This window comes from Mytilus edulis, chromosome 10 (genome assembly GCF_963676685.1).
Source record: "Mytilus edulis chromosome 10, xbMytEdul2.2, whole genome shotgun sequence".
Taxonomy (NCBI): Eukaryota; Metazoa; Mollusca; class Bivalvia; order Mytilida; family Mytilidae; genus Mytilus; species Mytilus edulis.
The window spans coordinates 29,372,283-29,385,217 of NC_092353.1; the positions used below are offsets into that span (position 1 = coordinate 29,372,283).

Here is a 12,935-nt window from a genome sequence, read left to right on the forward strand (position 1 = left end):
TACAGCACAAAGAGAGTGGTAAAAATTACTGCAGTGATAAAGAAACTTCAGCATCTGTTGCAGTAATACAAAGTGAATACATACGTAGCCTCGATCATAAATCATTATAAATATATATATGTTATAGAAAATGACAATAGATTTGATCCTGATTATCATAGCTACAAGCTAGTTATATCTTTTTTATATATATATATCTGCTATTTGTTGCAACCTGTTGGACAAAAATCTGATATAAATGTACATTATGAATTACATTTAAATATTAATGGCAAATAATAAGCTATTTCATGCCTCAAGCACTAAAAAACTTTATGATTTATAGCAATATTGGGATGTAGGTATATTATAAGGACCAACAATGGCTGAATGCAAGTATACACGTCCTTTCAGTTTAGTCTGCCAAATTATACATTTAGTGATTTTTTTGCTTTAAATTTCCTGCCATATACATCTGAAACATTATTCTCTTTGAGTTTTCTTAAAAGCCAAAAGAGAAACAGACTTTACCTGTTTACCTCAATGACTAGACGTGTATCCACTCTCAATAGTTTAAATATGAAAAATTTTAAAATATTATTCATTTAAAGTTTGAAAATTTTGTAGATTAGTGTCAATAATAAACGGTAATTAAAGTGCGATATAAGGTAGATGTCGGATACATGTTGTGGTATTGAAATTCCTTAAGATAAAACACCCTCAAGCTGTGTATTTCATAGGCCATTAGATTTAAACCACATATGTTATTGGGCGGTATTTTGAGAAACTAGTTTAAGTGAAAAATGTAATTTTCACCACTTTTTTTAGCACATTCTATTTATATTTTAAAATATTTTCTACAAATTTTTAAATGATTCTTCTCTGGAACAATAAATGTAACATTTATCTTCCTTTTTTTTTTTTAAGTCCAGTAACATATCAAATAATTTTTAAATGCACACAAAGTTTCATATTAATGTATAACCAAATCTGGTAAACTTCCTTCAGTCAGTGAGTTATGGCCCCTTAACACCTTTTGAATGATATATGTTGGTCTCTGCGTTATTGTAACATTCAAAACCTGCAGTTTGTAATATTTCTTTAATTGGGGATGAGATGTGGTATAGGGATCTACTGAGTTACGTGACTTGACCCAAATTTGGTACCAAACCTCTAACTTCATTTACCGTAAGGCTTTTCTGCAAAGAAAAATAGAATTTTCTAACAAAGCCTTTAAATTTACTGTTAACAAAACTTTGAATTTTTGAAATACTATAAGGATTTTCTACCTCAGGAATAGTGTACCTTAGCTGTATTTGGCAAAACGTTTAGGAATTTTTGGTCCTAAATGCTCTTCAACCTTGTACTTTATTTGGCCTTTTTAACATTTTTTTATTCGAGCTTCACTGATGAGTCTTTTGTAGAGGAAACGCTCGTCTGGCGTTAATATAAAATTACAATCCTGGTTTCTATGATGAGTTTATTTAACAATGAGAGTCCACCATTTCCTATACATTATTATAAATTTACAAGTTTATACAGATATAAGGTACTCAAACAGTTGAGACATAAAAAGACGAATATTTGAATTAAGGAAGTGGAATTAAAAAAAGATACAACTTTACAAGTCATACTAAGAGCTTAATCTTAGAGGGAATATGTGATCAATGTATCTGTAACAAAAAGTGTTTAGTAATTTATCAGTTTGGTGAATACATGTACCAGAATTGAACTTACCAATATTAATAATTCAGACAACAGTTGGTCTAACAATTTGTATTGATCACCTTTAACATGGTATGTCAAGTATGCTTATGTAGTATACATTCTTATATATAAAAAAAACAACATGTTACAGATATTTAATGGATATTTTTTTTAGATTATTTGTAAAACCTTTTGTAAGTTACTATTGTGAAAAAGATTTTGAAAAAGAACAGTTTTGATTATCATTGTAAATAGTGTTCTTACATTAATAGGTCATTTCTTTTATTTTGAAAGTTTAAATTAGTATAGAAAGTTGCAAGAAAAGTAATTCATTGTCTAAGAAAAAAATCTTATTTAAATAATTGCATAAAATTTTTGCTGAGTTGTTCCGGCAATATTGGATGCCCAATAGTTTTGGTCATATTCAGAATAATATTGTATATGAATAAAATCTGGTGTGTCAATTAGACAGCAACCCAACACAAAATTTGACATCTATAGGCCAACATACTGTCTTCAACAATAGACCAAGACGGATGTCTATAAGATAAGGCACGCTAGCCCTTCATTATCCCATTTTTTTTTAATGAATTGTACATAATTAAACATGATATCTGTCATCAATGCCGAATTCTCTAAATAACTATAAAGAGATTAAGATATTATGTAAGACATCCAATGACTGATTCCTGGTCAGTAACAAGTACAAGTACATATGACAGGGTCAAACTATAAACAACAAGAGCAAATAGTAGAATAAGAACACCTATAGCCAACATTACAGTATCCCAACGTTACAAATTATAACACAGTAAGTTACATTGATATATACTGAGGAAAATACTTTGACAATAATTGGTAGATAAAATAATTACTCGTCTATTTATGTCTAATAGTAGCTATACTCAAAATATATCTCTCTCCCATGAGAAAAAGATGAAGATAGAATGCTTAGATAGATAATTCGTTTGTAAATGATTTAACTCTTGATTACTGTAATATTTATATACTTTTTATTTATATTAAGACTAAAAAGAAATAGACAATGAATTCAGATAAAAGTTTTTTATAGACACTGTTTTATTTTCATGTTTTGTAAAGATCATTGACCCAGGAAAAGTTATTGATGGCACATCTCCTTAATTCTTATTATCTTGAAAAATATCATACATTGAGAAAACTGTTAATTTAAAGTGTACACAAAAATAATCAGCCAAATAAGTTCTACAAATTAGTCATTAATCTCAATTCTAACCAATATTTTGTCTCTGTCTGTGACAAAAGTAACAACATGTTAGACATAGGGATGCTAATCTAGTGTTAGCTGCAATGATAATGTAAACAAGAACTGGTAAACAAACGGATGCATATGATGACACATAGTTTATGTCTGGCAATTATGTCCTTTGGCCTTGGCCTTATTTCATGGTTCTGTGACTGCTTTAAAAATTGTATTGGTATATTTTGTGAAATCCTTGCTTATTATGAGTAAAAAGATTATTATAGTTGGTATATGGGATCCTTGTAGGGTCTTCATGTACATTAGTGACGTATATAACTGTAATTCAATATTTTGAGTTTTAAAAATACCTTTTTAAAAGCTATATATGGTATTTAAAGAGAATTAAACTACATTGTTAACCCTGGCACTTGGTGGATGTACATGTATTACTACTATATTTGTCAGATATTAAGTTTGACATGTCAAGATCAGATAAGGTATATTTATCAAAGATATTTTAGATTGAACTAGAATAATACTTCGATGTCAGATTATGCATAATCTGTAAGATGAACTCTACATTATGAAAAACAAATTAAACCCAAGAAGGAAACTCTGAGTGCACAAGTCTTATAAATTTATTGAGAAGAATTGGTAACTTCTTTACAATGTAATATTATGAACAGTTTTTTAAGGATTTGAGTGCATCAATAATCACCTTTTTCTGATCAAATTAGTTGAGATGCATGGTCATTATATGACCGCAAAAATTTTTGCGGTCGTATATTGGTATCACATTGTTGTCGTCATAGGCGTCGTCAGCGTCGTCTGAAGACAGATGGTTTCCGGATAATAACTTTAGTATAAGTAAATAGAAATCAATAAAATTTCAACACAAAGTTTATAACCACAAAAGGAAGCTTGGGATTGATTTTTGGGTTATGGTCCTTAAGGTTTAGGAATTAGGGGCCCAAAGGGGCCCAAAACAAGCATTTATATAGTGTCAGGACAATAAGTTGTGTATAAGTATTTCAATTGTTCTGAAATTGTACCACAATGTTTAATACCATGAGTAGAAGGTTGGGATATATGTAACACTCCCAAACGTGTCCTTCCCCTCAAACGTGTCCGATTCCCCCAAACGTGTCCATAATATTCAATATTCCCAAAACGTGTCCGATTTCAGAACCCCAAAACGTGCCCGATACTATTGTTATTCGCCCAAACGTGTCCACTTTTAAACGCCAGAAAGTCTTGCGTCTTTTAGCGCTAATACATGTCCTAAACGCGACATCAATAACGTTCACAGCAGTTCTATGATGGGGGACACAGTTGATGAAGTGGTAATTTATTAGCATTAACTTGTTTAATGCCGGTTAATAATGATTATCATTACTGAAAATTTAATATGTAACAAATGCATTAACTTTTGACTGAATTTGCTTATTGTCCAGTTGCAAGTATTTCATGCTCATTTAAAGCGAACATACAAATAATTCTAGTACAGTTGAATATATCGTTTGCTATGTAAATTATTTTATACTAATAAACTCCGATGATACCTTTTATATTAATTGAATATTGCACGGTGGGCTTTCAGTCGAATTGACCTCCCATCTTTTTTTAACAGTTCTAATTTTTGATAAATTTTAGGTTACGAGTGTCACTAAAGACACACAAACAAGAGAAATAACGTCCAGTGCCAAATATTTCATTTGTTATTTGAACGATATCATATTAACGATATATACTGTAGATAGGTTCTTTTATCAAACCGGGAATTTAAAATTGGGCATTAATTTTTACTGTTATTTGGGATGGCCACTAGTTGTGATTTTAATCAAAAAAAAAAAAAATGCGAGTAAAGACCGATTTGTTTATGACTTCAGTAAGAAACTACTTCATTGTCTGTTATGTAATATATCTAGGCCGTTTCATATAAAAGTTGCAGAAATTAAAAAAAATGTTGCCTTCCAAAATACAACTTATGGCACATTATAAAGAGTGAAATACTACAAACATTTTAATGCGCATAGAAAAAGAATTTAAGTTCTTTATTTTGATCTTTGAATGAAATAGTAAAAGATCCTAAAATGATTATACAATAATAATATTAAAAAAACCCACACAAATAACCTACGTTTTTATAATATGAACACGAATGATAGTTCCAGTAAAATAAAAAGCTTGATATAGACATGTTTGGGGGATTAGACACGATTGGGGGTTTATTAAAAAATGGACACGTTTGAGTGTTTATAAAAATGACACACTTTGGTGCCCTTTGACATTAACTAGACATGTTTTTGCAGTTCAGTGACGTCGATGTGGACACGTTTGGAGGGAAGGACACATTTCTGTGTGTTACATATATATTTAAAGGGTTATGGAGCAAACAGTCTAGGAATAAAGGGCCAAAAAGGGTCCAAAAACGAGCATTTTTGTAGTTTCAAGACAATAAATTGGAGTTATCTTTCTTTGTCCAGAATGGTTGTTGAATCACCTAAAACCAATGCTTTATGAAATCTTTGAAAATTGGAGTTATCTTTCTTTGTCCAGAAAAGTAGTTGAGAATCAACTCAAATCAATGCTATATATATATACAATATACAATGCAATATTCACTTTACTACCAACTGATAAATTAAAGCAATCTTTACCATTCAGTGATAACAAACACTTTGATTATCATTCTAGGGTTATGCCCCTTTACAAGTAGAAAAATTGAAAAAAAATAGTTTCTGTTCTCTTAACTTAAGTTTGTCTCAACTAAATTTAATGAAATGTGTATATAATATATAATGCTTATTACCTCTAAACTCTGTTTAAGCTCAATTTTTGGCAGCTTCACTTTTACAGTTCTTGAGTGATGTCCTTTTATAACGTTATATGCTAGCCGGGGCATCAACTGTGTCCCTTTGGACACATTCCCCATTTATTTTTTTAGAAGTTACTATTAATTAATATTAATTTTAACCATGACTGTATGACATTTTATATTTTAAGATTTTATGATGTATTTAAATGAATAGTTATTGTCGCAAACTCCATTAGAAATTTGAATTTAGATCATTTTTTGAATAAGGGGGGGGAGGGGAGGTGAAAAAAAAATTTGGGGGTGAGGGGGGGTCAATTTTTCTCATTTCAGATATCAGAAATTAAAAAGATAATTTCTTCAAATTTTTTTTTTTTGAGGGGATTTATATTCAACAGCATAATGAATTGCTCAAAAGCAAAAAAAAAATATTTAAGTTCATTAGACCACATTCATTCTGTGTCAGAAACCTATGATGTGTCAACTATTTAATCACCATCCAAATTCAGAGCTGTATCCTCTGCGGTCGTATAAAGCTGCACCCTGGGGAGCATCTGGTTATAGTATATATTGCAACTTTTAAGACAAGATACAAACTTTTCCTCAGTTAAACTCAGTTAAACTTTCAAGTCTTTAATATTTGGAATGTAAGTTGAACTATTTTCTGATTAACCACTTTATTTATCTGTTTCTACCTTGTTTTAGTATCTACATATATACTACTTAAATAACAAGGTCCAATTTGTTAGCCAGTATGAGGTAATAGCAACGAATCAACTAATTCAACTTTATAGATATAACTTATATAAGACAATGGTGTTGATTAAAAGTTGCATCATTCCAGGCTCTTTTGTTTTCCACATAATTAGTATTACTAAGAATTAACAAGATCCAGGTGGAATCCAATAGCTTTACCAATAGTGTTACCTTTTTTGTTACCTGTTACCTAATCCAAACTCTACATCTGTGTTAGGCACACCATCAAACGGTGTATTTGGGAGTTATATATACATGGGTCATAATCACACATGAGCTTTATCATTATACAAGGATTGATGCAACTAAATTCTATCACTCAGGCTGTCAAAAATAGGTATATATTTATATTTAGCATGTAGTTTTTGGTTGTAAGAAAACCAGGACAGGTTAAATTAAAAAAAACTTTGAAAGCATTGCACCTTATAATCAGTATGACTTTATTAAATGACAATACAAATTCCAAGAATCCAGGCTAAACATAAGACATAGATAATTTAATTCAGTCATGGATCCACGATGTAGGGTGTGTGTTCTAGTATATATGTATATTTCCCTTCACTCAAAAGTAGTAGTGTACATGGTATAAGTTATTTAGGTAAAAAAAAAATAGAAGTTTTTCATGCCTGCCTCACCAAGCTATAGCTACCCTTTGTTTTCATAATATCCTCAAGGTTTGCTACAAATCAGGTTGATAGTTACACCTCAAGTAATGTAAATATCATCAAAAAGGGCTCAATATATTTATGGAAATGTAAAATTTGATAGGAATACAATGCAATATAGAGAAAGCAATTGTATGCTTAGTGGTTTTATTTGCATATCTTCTTTTTAAGACCCTGATAAATATAGAAAGTTTGTTGAAAAAAAAATCATTAATACAACATTCTTTAAATGATCTATTACAAGCTTAAGAACTTGCTATATTTGATGCTTAACAACTAATATGGCATTTTCTTTTCCTTTTGAAAGACTGCTTGACAATCAATTTGCTGTTTGCCTATCACAACACATCAAAAGCCTCAGGAGTCAATACACAATTGTAATTATACTACAAATTCTTATACAGAAAATTCTTACACCAGTTGAAATCTGTAAGCATTGATTTCTTTTCACAGTCATCTTCATGTATTATTGTTTGATTTTAAAGCCATTTCCAGCAACTAAAGCTATGTCCATTTATGATTCCCAGGTGTCGAAAAAGGTGAGAAGAAAAGTGGTCTTCTGATCTTTGTTATATGAATGTTTAATACAATACATTGCCCTGGGATGTTTGTAGCTATCAGGATTGACTAATTTGACGTTTGTGCATTGTCTGATTAGGTTTTTCTTTCCTCTTCTATTAGTACAATGACGATTTATCGAGTGGTTGGAGAACTTAATCGTTCCATGATTTTCTTTGAGCTTTGAATGAAACATATATTGACGGTAAGAATCTTTGTTATTGGACCTTTATATGTTAAGCCTTTATTTGAATTGTGTAATATTGTCAAATTGAATTCATGTATATATTATAAGAAGATTGGTGTGATACTGAGAGGAAGAAAAGACATGCTTTAAAATAATTTTATGTTTACTCCAATAACCATATAATTTTGTAAATGCAAATATTGAATAAGATTCTGAAGGAAAATGATTAATATTTCATAAGCATTTTTTAAGTATATTTTATTGATACCAATAACAGAAATGTCAAGTATAATTGTTTTGTAAAAATTCCTATTCTGTTAAATTGATAGTTAAAGAAAACTGAAAAAAATAAGAAATGATTGATATATTGTGTGGGATACAAACAGTATACAACAAACATCGATGTAAGAGCTATTATAATACATAAAAACCTGTATCTCAATGAATAACATAACATTTTTAAGTTTACAATCTGCTATCTTATTGATGTTTATTCAATATCTCTTTTTATATAAATCTAAGAAAAATTCTTTACGTTTATTTGATGTAATGAACCGCTAGACAAAAAAAGGAAGAGATCAAAAGACTAAGAATGAATGTTTGATATATCCGTAGTTAATTGAATTTATAGGGCATGGTTTGAAGAATTTTTCTCTGCCATTGTCTTGATGCAATATTATTATACATATTGTTTGGTTGCACTATAAAATTGAATATAAGTTTACTTTATTATTGGATATAAGTTAACTCAATACTGACTCGACAATATTTTTTTATATTGAAATAGCTTAATAAACAGTGGAAAGATTTATGGAATAAATATACAAATATATAGGTTAAATTGAAAATCTCAGTCACTTAGGGTTGACTGGTAAATTTTTTATACTTGATCCTGCATGGTTCCCCCTTTTTTGAACGATCAATGCATTTGAAAGGGGACAAATCTTTGGTACACCTTTTCTCATGGGTTGGGACCCACCCTCTTTTCTCCTGGATTGGGAATCCCCACTTTTATAAAAATTGCTGGATCTGACCCTGGTCTTATCTCCTACCTGACAGACAGTAAAACCAGTAGAAAAAGAGGGACATCCATTTTGTTTTGTAGGAAAAACATTCAGTAAAACAGGATTTCGAAATATTTGTAAGGGAACATACTACTGAAAATGCTGTTGACTTAGATAATGCATGAAATATTTTCTCTATATTATTAGAAATTTTCGGTGGTAAGAAATCATTAATTTAGCTTAATTTGCCTGAAATAAATTTTTTAATCAAAGTAATATTGAATCAGAATGAATAGACTGGTACCAAAACATTAAAGCTTTCATAGCTTGCTGTTGGTTGATATATCAGATCTTTTACATGACAAAAATACCACTTCTACCAGTACTTAAGCTATAGCTCTCTTTTTTATTTTATTTTTATTTCTCAACTAGCACATCAATGACAGGAAATGAGCCATTGAAGGTTTCTGAATGCTACTTAATAACTATAGACTATTTGGCATTGAGAAAAAAGAAAATGTTGATTGCTTCCTTTGTATAATAAGAATAATTCAAATGACTGCATTTTTTTTTTACATCTATTAGAACTTGTTGATAGCTATTTTTATCCTTATACTAGATATTCATCAGTGTAATGATCTAAATAACGGAAAGATGACGAGATAGATATAGCTGCCTCTTTATGAATGGAGGGTGACTGACCAGGAAGTTAATCTCTTCATGGTCAGTAGCCATGCTGAGTAAACTTTCCTGCCATTCACTCTTACCAAATAGTAATCAACAAGTTGATCATTTTCTCTTTCCTGTCTTTCAGTGACATGAAATGTCTATTGCTGTTTGAATAAGATGATTAGGGATGAAGGAAGTTACTAGCTATGAAATTAGACTAGATTTAATTCAAGTATCAAAATACAGCTTTTCCCCAAGGCTTTCAGAGATTGACAGACAATATGCATTTTAATGCAACATTTTTTGTTATGTTCATTATGAAGTTTCAGACTATGGTAAAGTTTTTTTGGACATCAATAACTTTGCCAATCCTTCATGGAATTTTAAAGAATTTGGGCAAAAGCTTGTTTATTATAAGCCAAAAGACAATATCATGCAAGAAAAATTTGAAATATTTATTTACACAAATTGTTGATTTGATGGTTTGAAATATTTATTCACAGTGTTGCTAGTAACCCTCAAATTGCCAATTGATGATTGCAAATCTTCAAATACAGTATTGTTATCATCTTAATTCCTTACTCGGAGCATTGAAATCATTTTTTACTAGACTTTTTTCACAATTTTTGAAGGATGTACTATACATAAATGTGTACTATACACAGCCATTACTACGGTAGATTAGATTCTTGATCTGTAATAGTATAGATTGGAGGGATATTCTTTAGAAGACAATGGTATAGAGACTTAAGCATATGTCAGAGATCATGTTTTATGGCTGTCAAGTGATAGATGGACTTTAGCAGTGATCAGAAAGCCCACTCAATCATTCTTTGAAGTAAGATTAGACCCTCTTTTGACTTTATTCCTAACAGAGAAAATTAGCCATCTTCATCTAGTATTATAGCAAGGACAAAATTGGATCTTAATTGTCCAATTTCAACAGAATATCTGGAACAGCTTCATCACTGTTTTAGTTGGTACAATGTGAAAGCAGGGGTGTATCCAAGATTTTAGGTTAGGGGGGCGCAAAATTATCAAAATATTCTTTATTAAGCTGAGGACAACCCATGCTTTGCAAATTTTAGGGGAATGCACACCTGAACGCCCCTGCCGGAATCAGCCCCATGAATGGGTAATCTTGGAGGTATATTTTCATAAAAACAACTTGTGAATATTTGTATGAAACCACTTTCACTTGCCATGAATGGCAATATTTGATGCAGTATACTCGCTGATGCAAATTATTATTTAGACAAATTAATGCATCTATCTTTGTTTACCACATGACCAAGGAAATGACCATAGTGTAATATAGCATCACATATCATACATGATGACCTCATGATTTATCTTCACAAATCATACATCTTGACCGCACTGATTTATCGCCACAAATTATACAATATAACCTCACCAATTTTTCTTCATTATTTTTGGAAGCAGTATAATGGGGAAATAATGGCACAATGTCTACACTACAACCGACTTGTTACAGTAAAGTACAAATATTATCATCAATTTCAATACAGTATAGGTTATCTTAAACAAGTTGAATGCCCTCCTACTATGGTCCACAATGGCAAGGAACACAGCAGTGTCCAATAAATGATAGCTTCACTTAAATCGCTTTTGTCTAAATGTGAACCATTTTACAGGTGTCTAATTTCCGTTGATTAGTTGGTGTGTTATGTTTGATAAGTTATCGGTAACAAGCACTATTTATACAGTGGGTAGGTAGATAGTTAAGCTGTCAGCACTTAAGAATGGGAGTGGATTGATGTTAGGTATATTAGTTAAAGGAGCCAAAAGTTGTTAATAATTGATAATGGGACATTATAGTCATGTTATACTAAGCATAGGGTAACAAACTAATAAGATCAGTATTAAGGCATTAACCCTTTTTAAAATGACCTGAGGATTATTTTTTTTTAGCTAGATAATTACCAGGGCAAGCACAAGTATTATGAACGGTCATCAAAACAAATTGCTATTTTTTAAAATAAATAAGTTGATGAAGTTGTGGTTAAAATATGATATGGATTAAGTAGTACATTTAGTTTTTATTTACATAAAGTCCAACATTAAAAGTTATATGGTTTGCTTCTAACCCCCTACAGATCTATAGAGCGCTGGTAAAATCCAACGGGGGTGAGGCCAATTTGACTGTGATAAACTTTTTACCTTGATAAAGAGGGATACCATTTTGTACTTATTTTTTTAATGCATATCGTATAACCTGGAAGACTGCATAGTGCAAGTTCTTGAGAGCAAAATTGATTCTTTTAACCTTGACTCTATTTAAGGCTTTCAGCTTATATCCCACACAAGATTTAATTGATTTTATCCAATCTTTTTTTTAGGATTATGAACTTAGAAGATTAAATTTAGGATTATTTAAACAGTTATGTAATAATTTCTTTTATTGTGAAATTATTATGTTGCATAACAGATAACCATAAGGTATATGCTAAAGTGATTGACATATTTTTAAGGGACAATTCAACTTTTTGAAATGACTGTGAAGTGAAGTTATAATGATATCTTCTTGAATAAAATTGAGAATGGAAATGGGGAATGTGCCAAAGAGACAACAACCCGACCATAGAAAAAAACAACAGCAGAAGGTCACCAACAGGTCTTCAATGTAGCGAGAAATTCCCGCACCCGGAGGCGTCCTTCAGCTGGCCCCTGACTGGAATATTTGAGATTTCTTAGGAATTCCTTTAAACCTCAGTCTGATTAAAACCAGCCCCCACTATCCACTTGTGTTTAAGGATAGTGGGGGCTGGTTGTAATCAGACTGTTTAACCTTCCATCTACCATTGATGTTTATGCATATTCACTAAATTTTAGGCTAAATAAAAAAAACAAACATCTTGTGTGATAAATCTGGTACATATTACACTACATTGCTCATCAGGCTAGATGTATAGGGGGAGGGTTGAGATCTCATAAACATTGTGTAACCCAGTCTCATTTTTGTGTCTGTGTTCATCCCTTATTTTTATATTGGTAATCTGAACTTAAAACTCATTTTCCTCTGTAAGTTCAAGAAAACATTATATTTATTAGAAATCATGACAAAATTTATCTATATATGGTTTCATTAAATTCAAGAAAATTATCGTTTTCATTATAATTATTACAACAGTTAATCTGTATGCTACTTTGACATTTCTTCTAATGATTAGGATGGGAAAAAATGGATACATTTACCACACTAAGTATAGTAGACAAATTAGTATAACCCTGTGCTTCATGATCAGTTTGTTCAACATAATGTTGTGTTAATTAATGGTTTGTTAAAATATTGTCATACAATGATGATAGAGGGGACAGGTCTGGATCTATCTTGTCTCAGCAAAGGCAA

At 30.8% G+C, this 12,935-nt stretch overlaps 1 protein-coding gene across 6 annotated transcripts in view; it reads left to right on the forward strand.

Annotated features, from left to right (window-relative positions):
• The window catches only part of LOC139490845 (arrestin domain-containing protein 2-like), a 78,157-nt gene that overhangs the window by 28,617 nt on the left and 36,605 nt on the right, over positions 1 to 12,935 (forward strand). The window contains exon 1 of one of the 6 annotated variants that reach the window (XM_071277919.1): positions 1,591 to 1,776. The exons of 4 other annotated variants lie outside the window; for them this stretch is intronic. In XM_071277919.1, the coding sequence (XP_071134020.1) occupies positions 1,774 to 1,776 (3 nt within the window). In that variant the 5' untranslated portion in view covers positions 1,591 to 1,773. Of the gene's footprint in view, positions 1 to 1,590; positions 1,777 to 7,825; positions 7,908 to 12,935 lie in introns of those variants that run through there. One more of the 6 variants, XM_071277917.1, reaches the window with a different exon arrangement.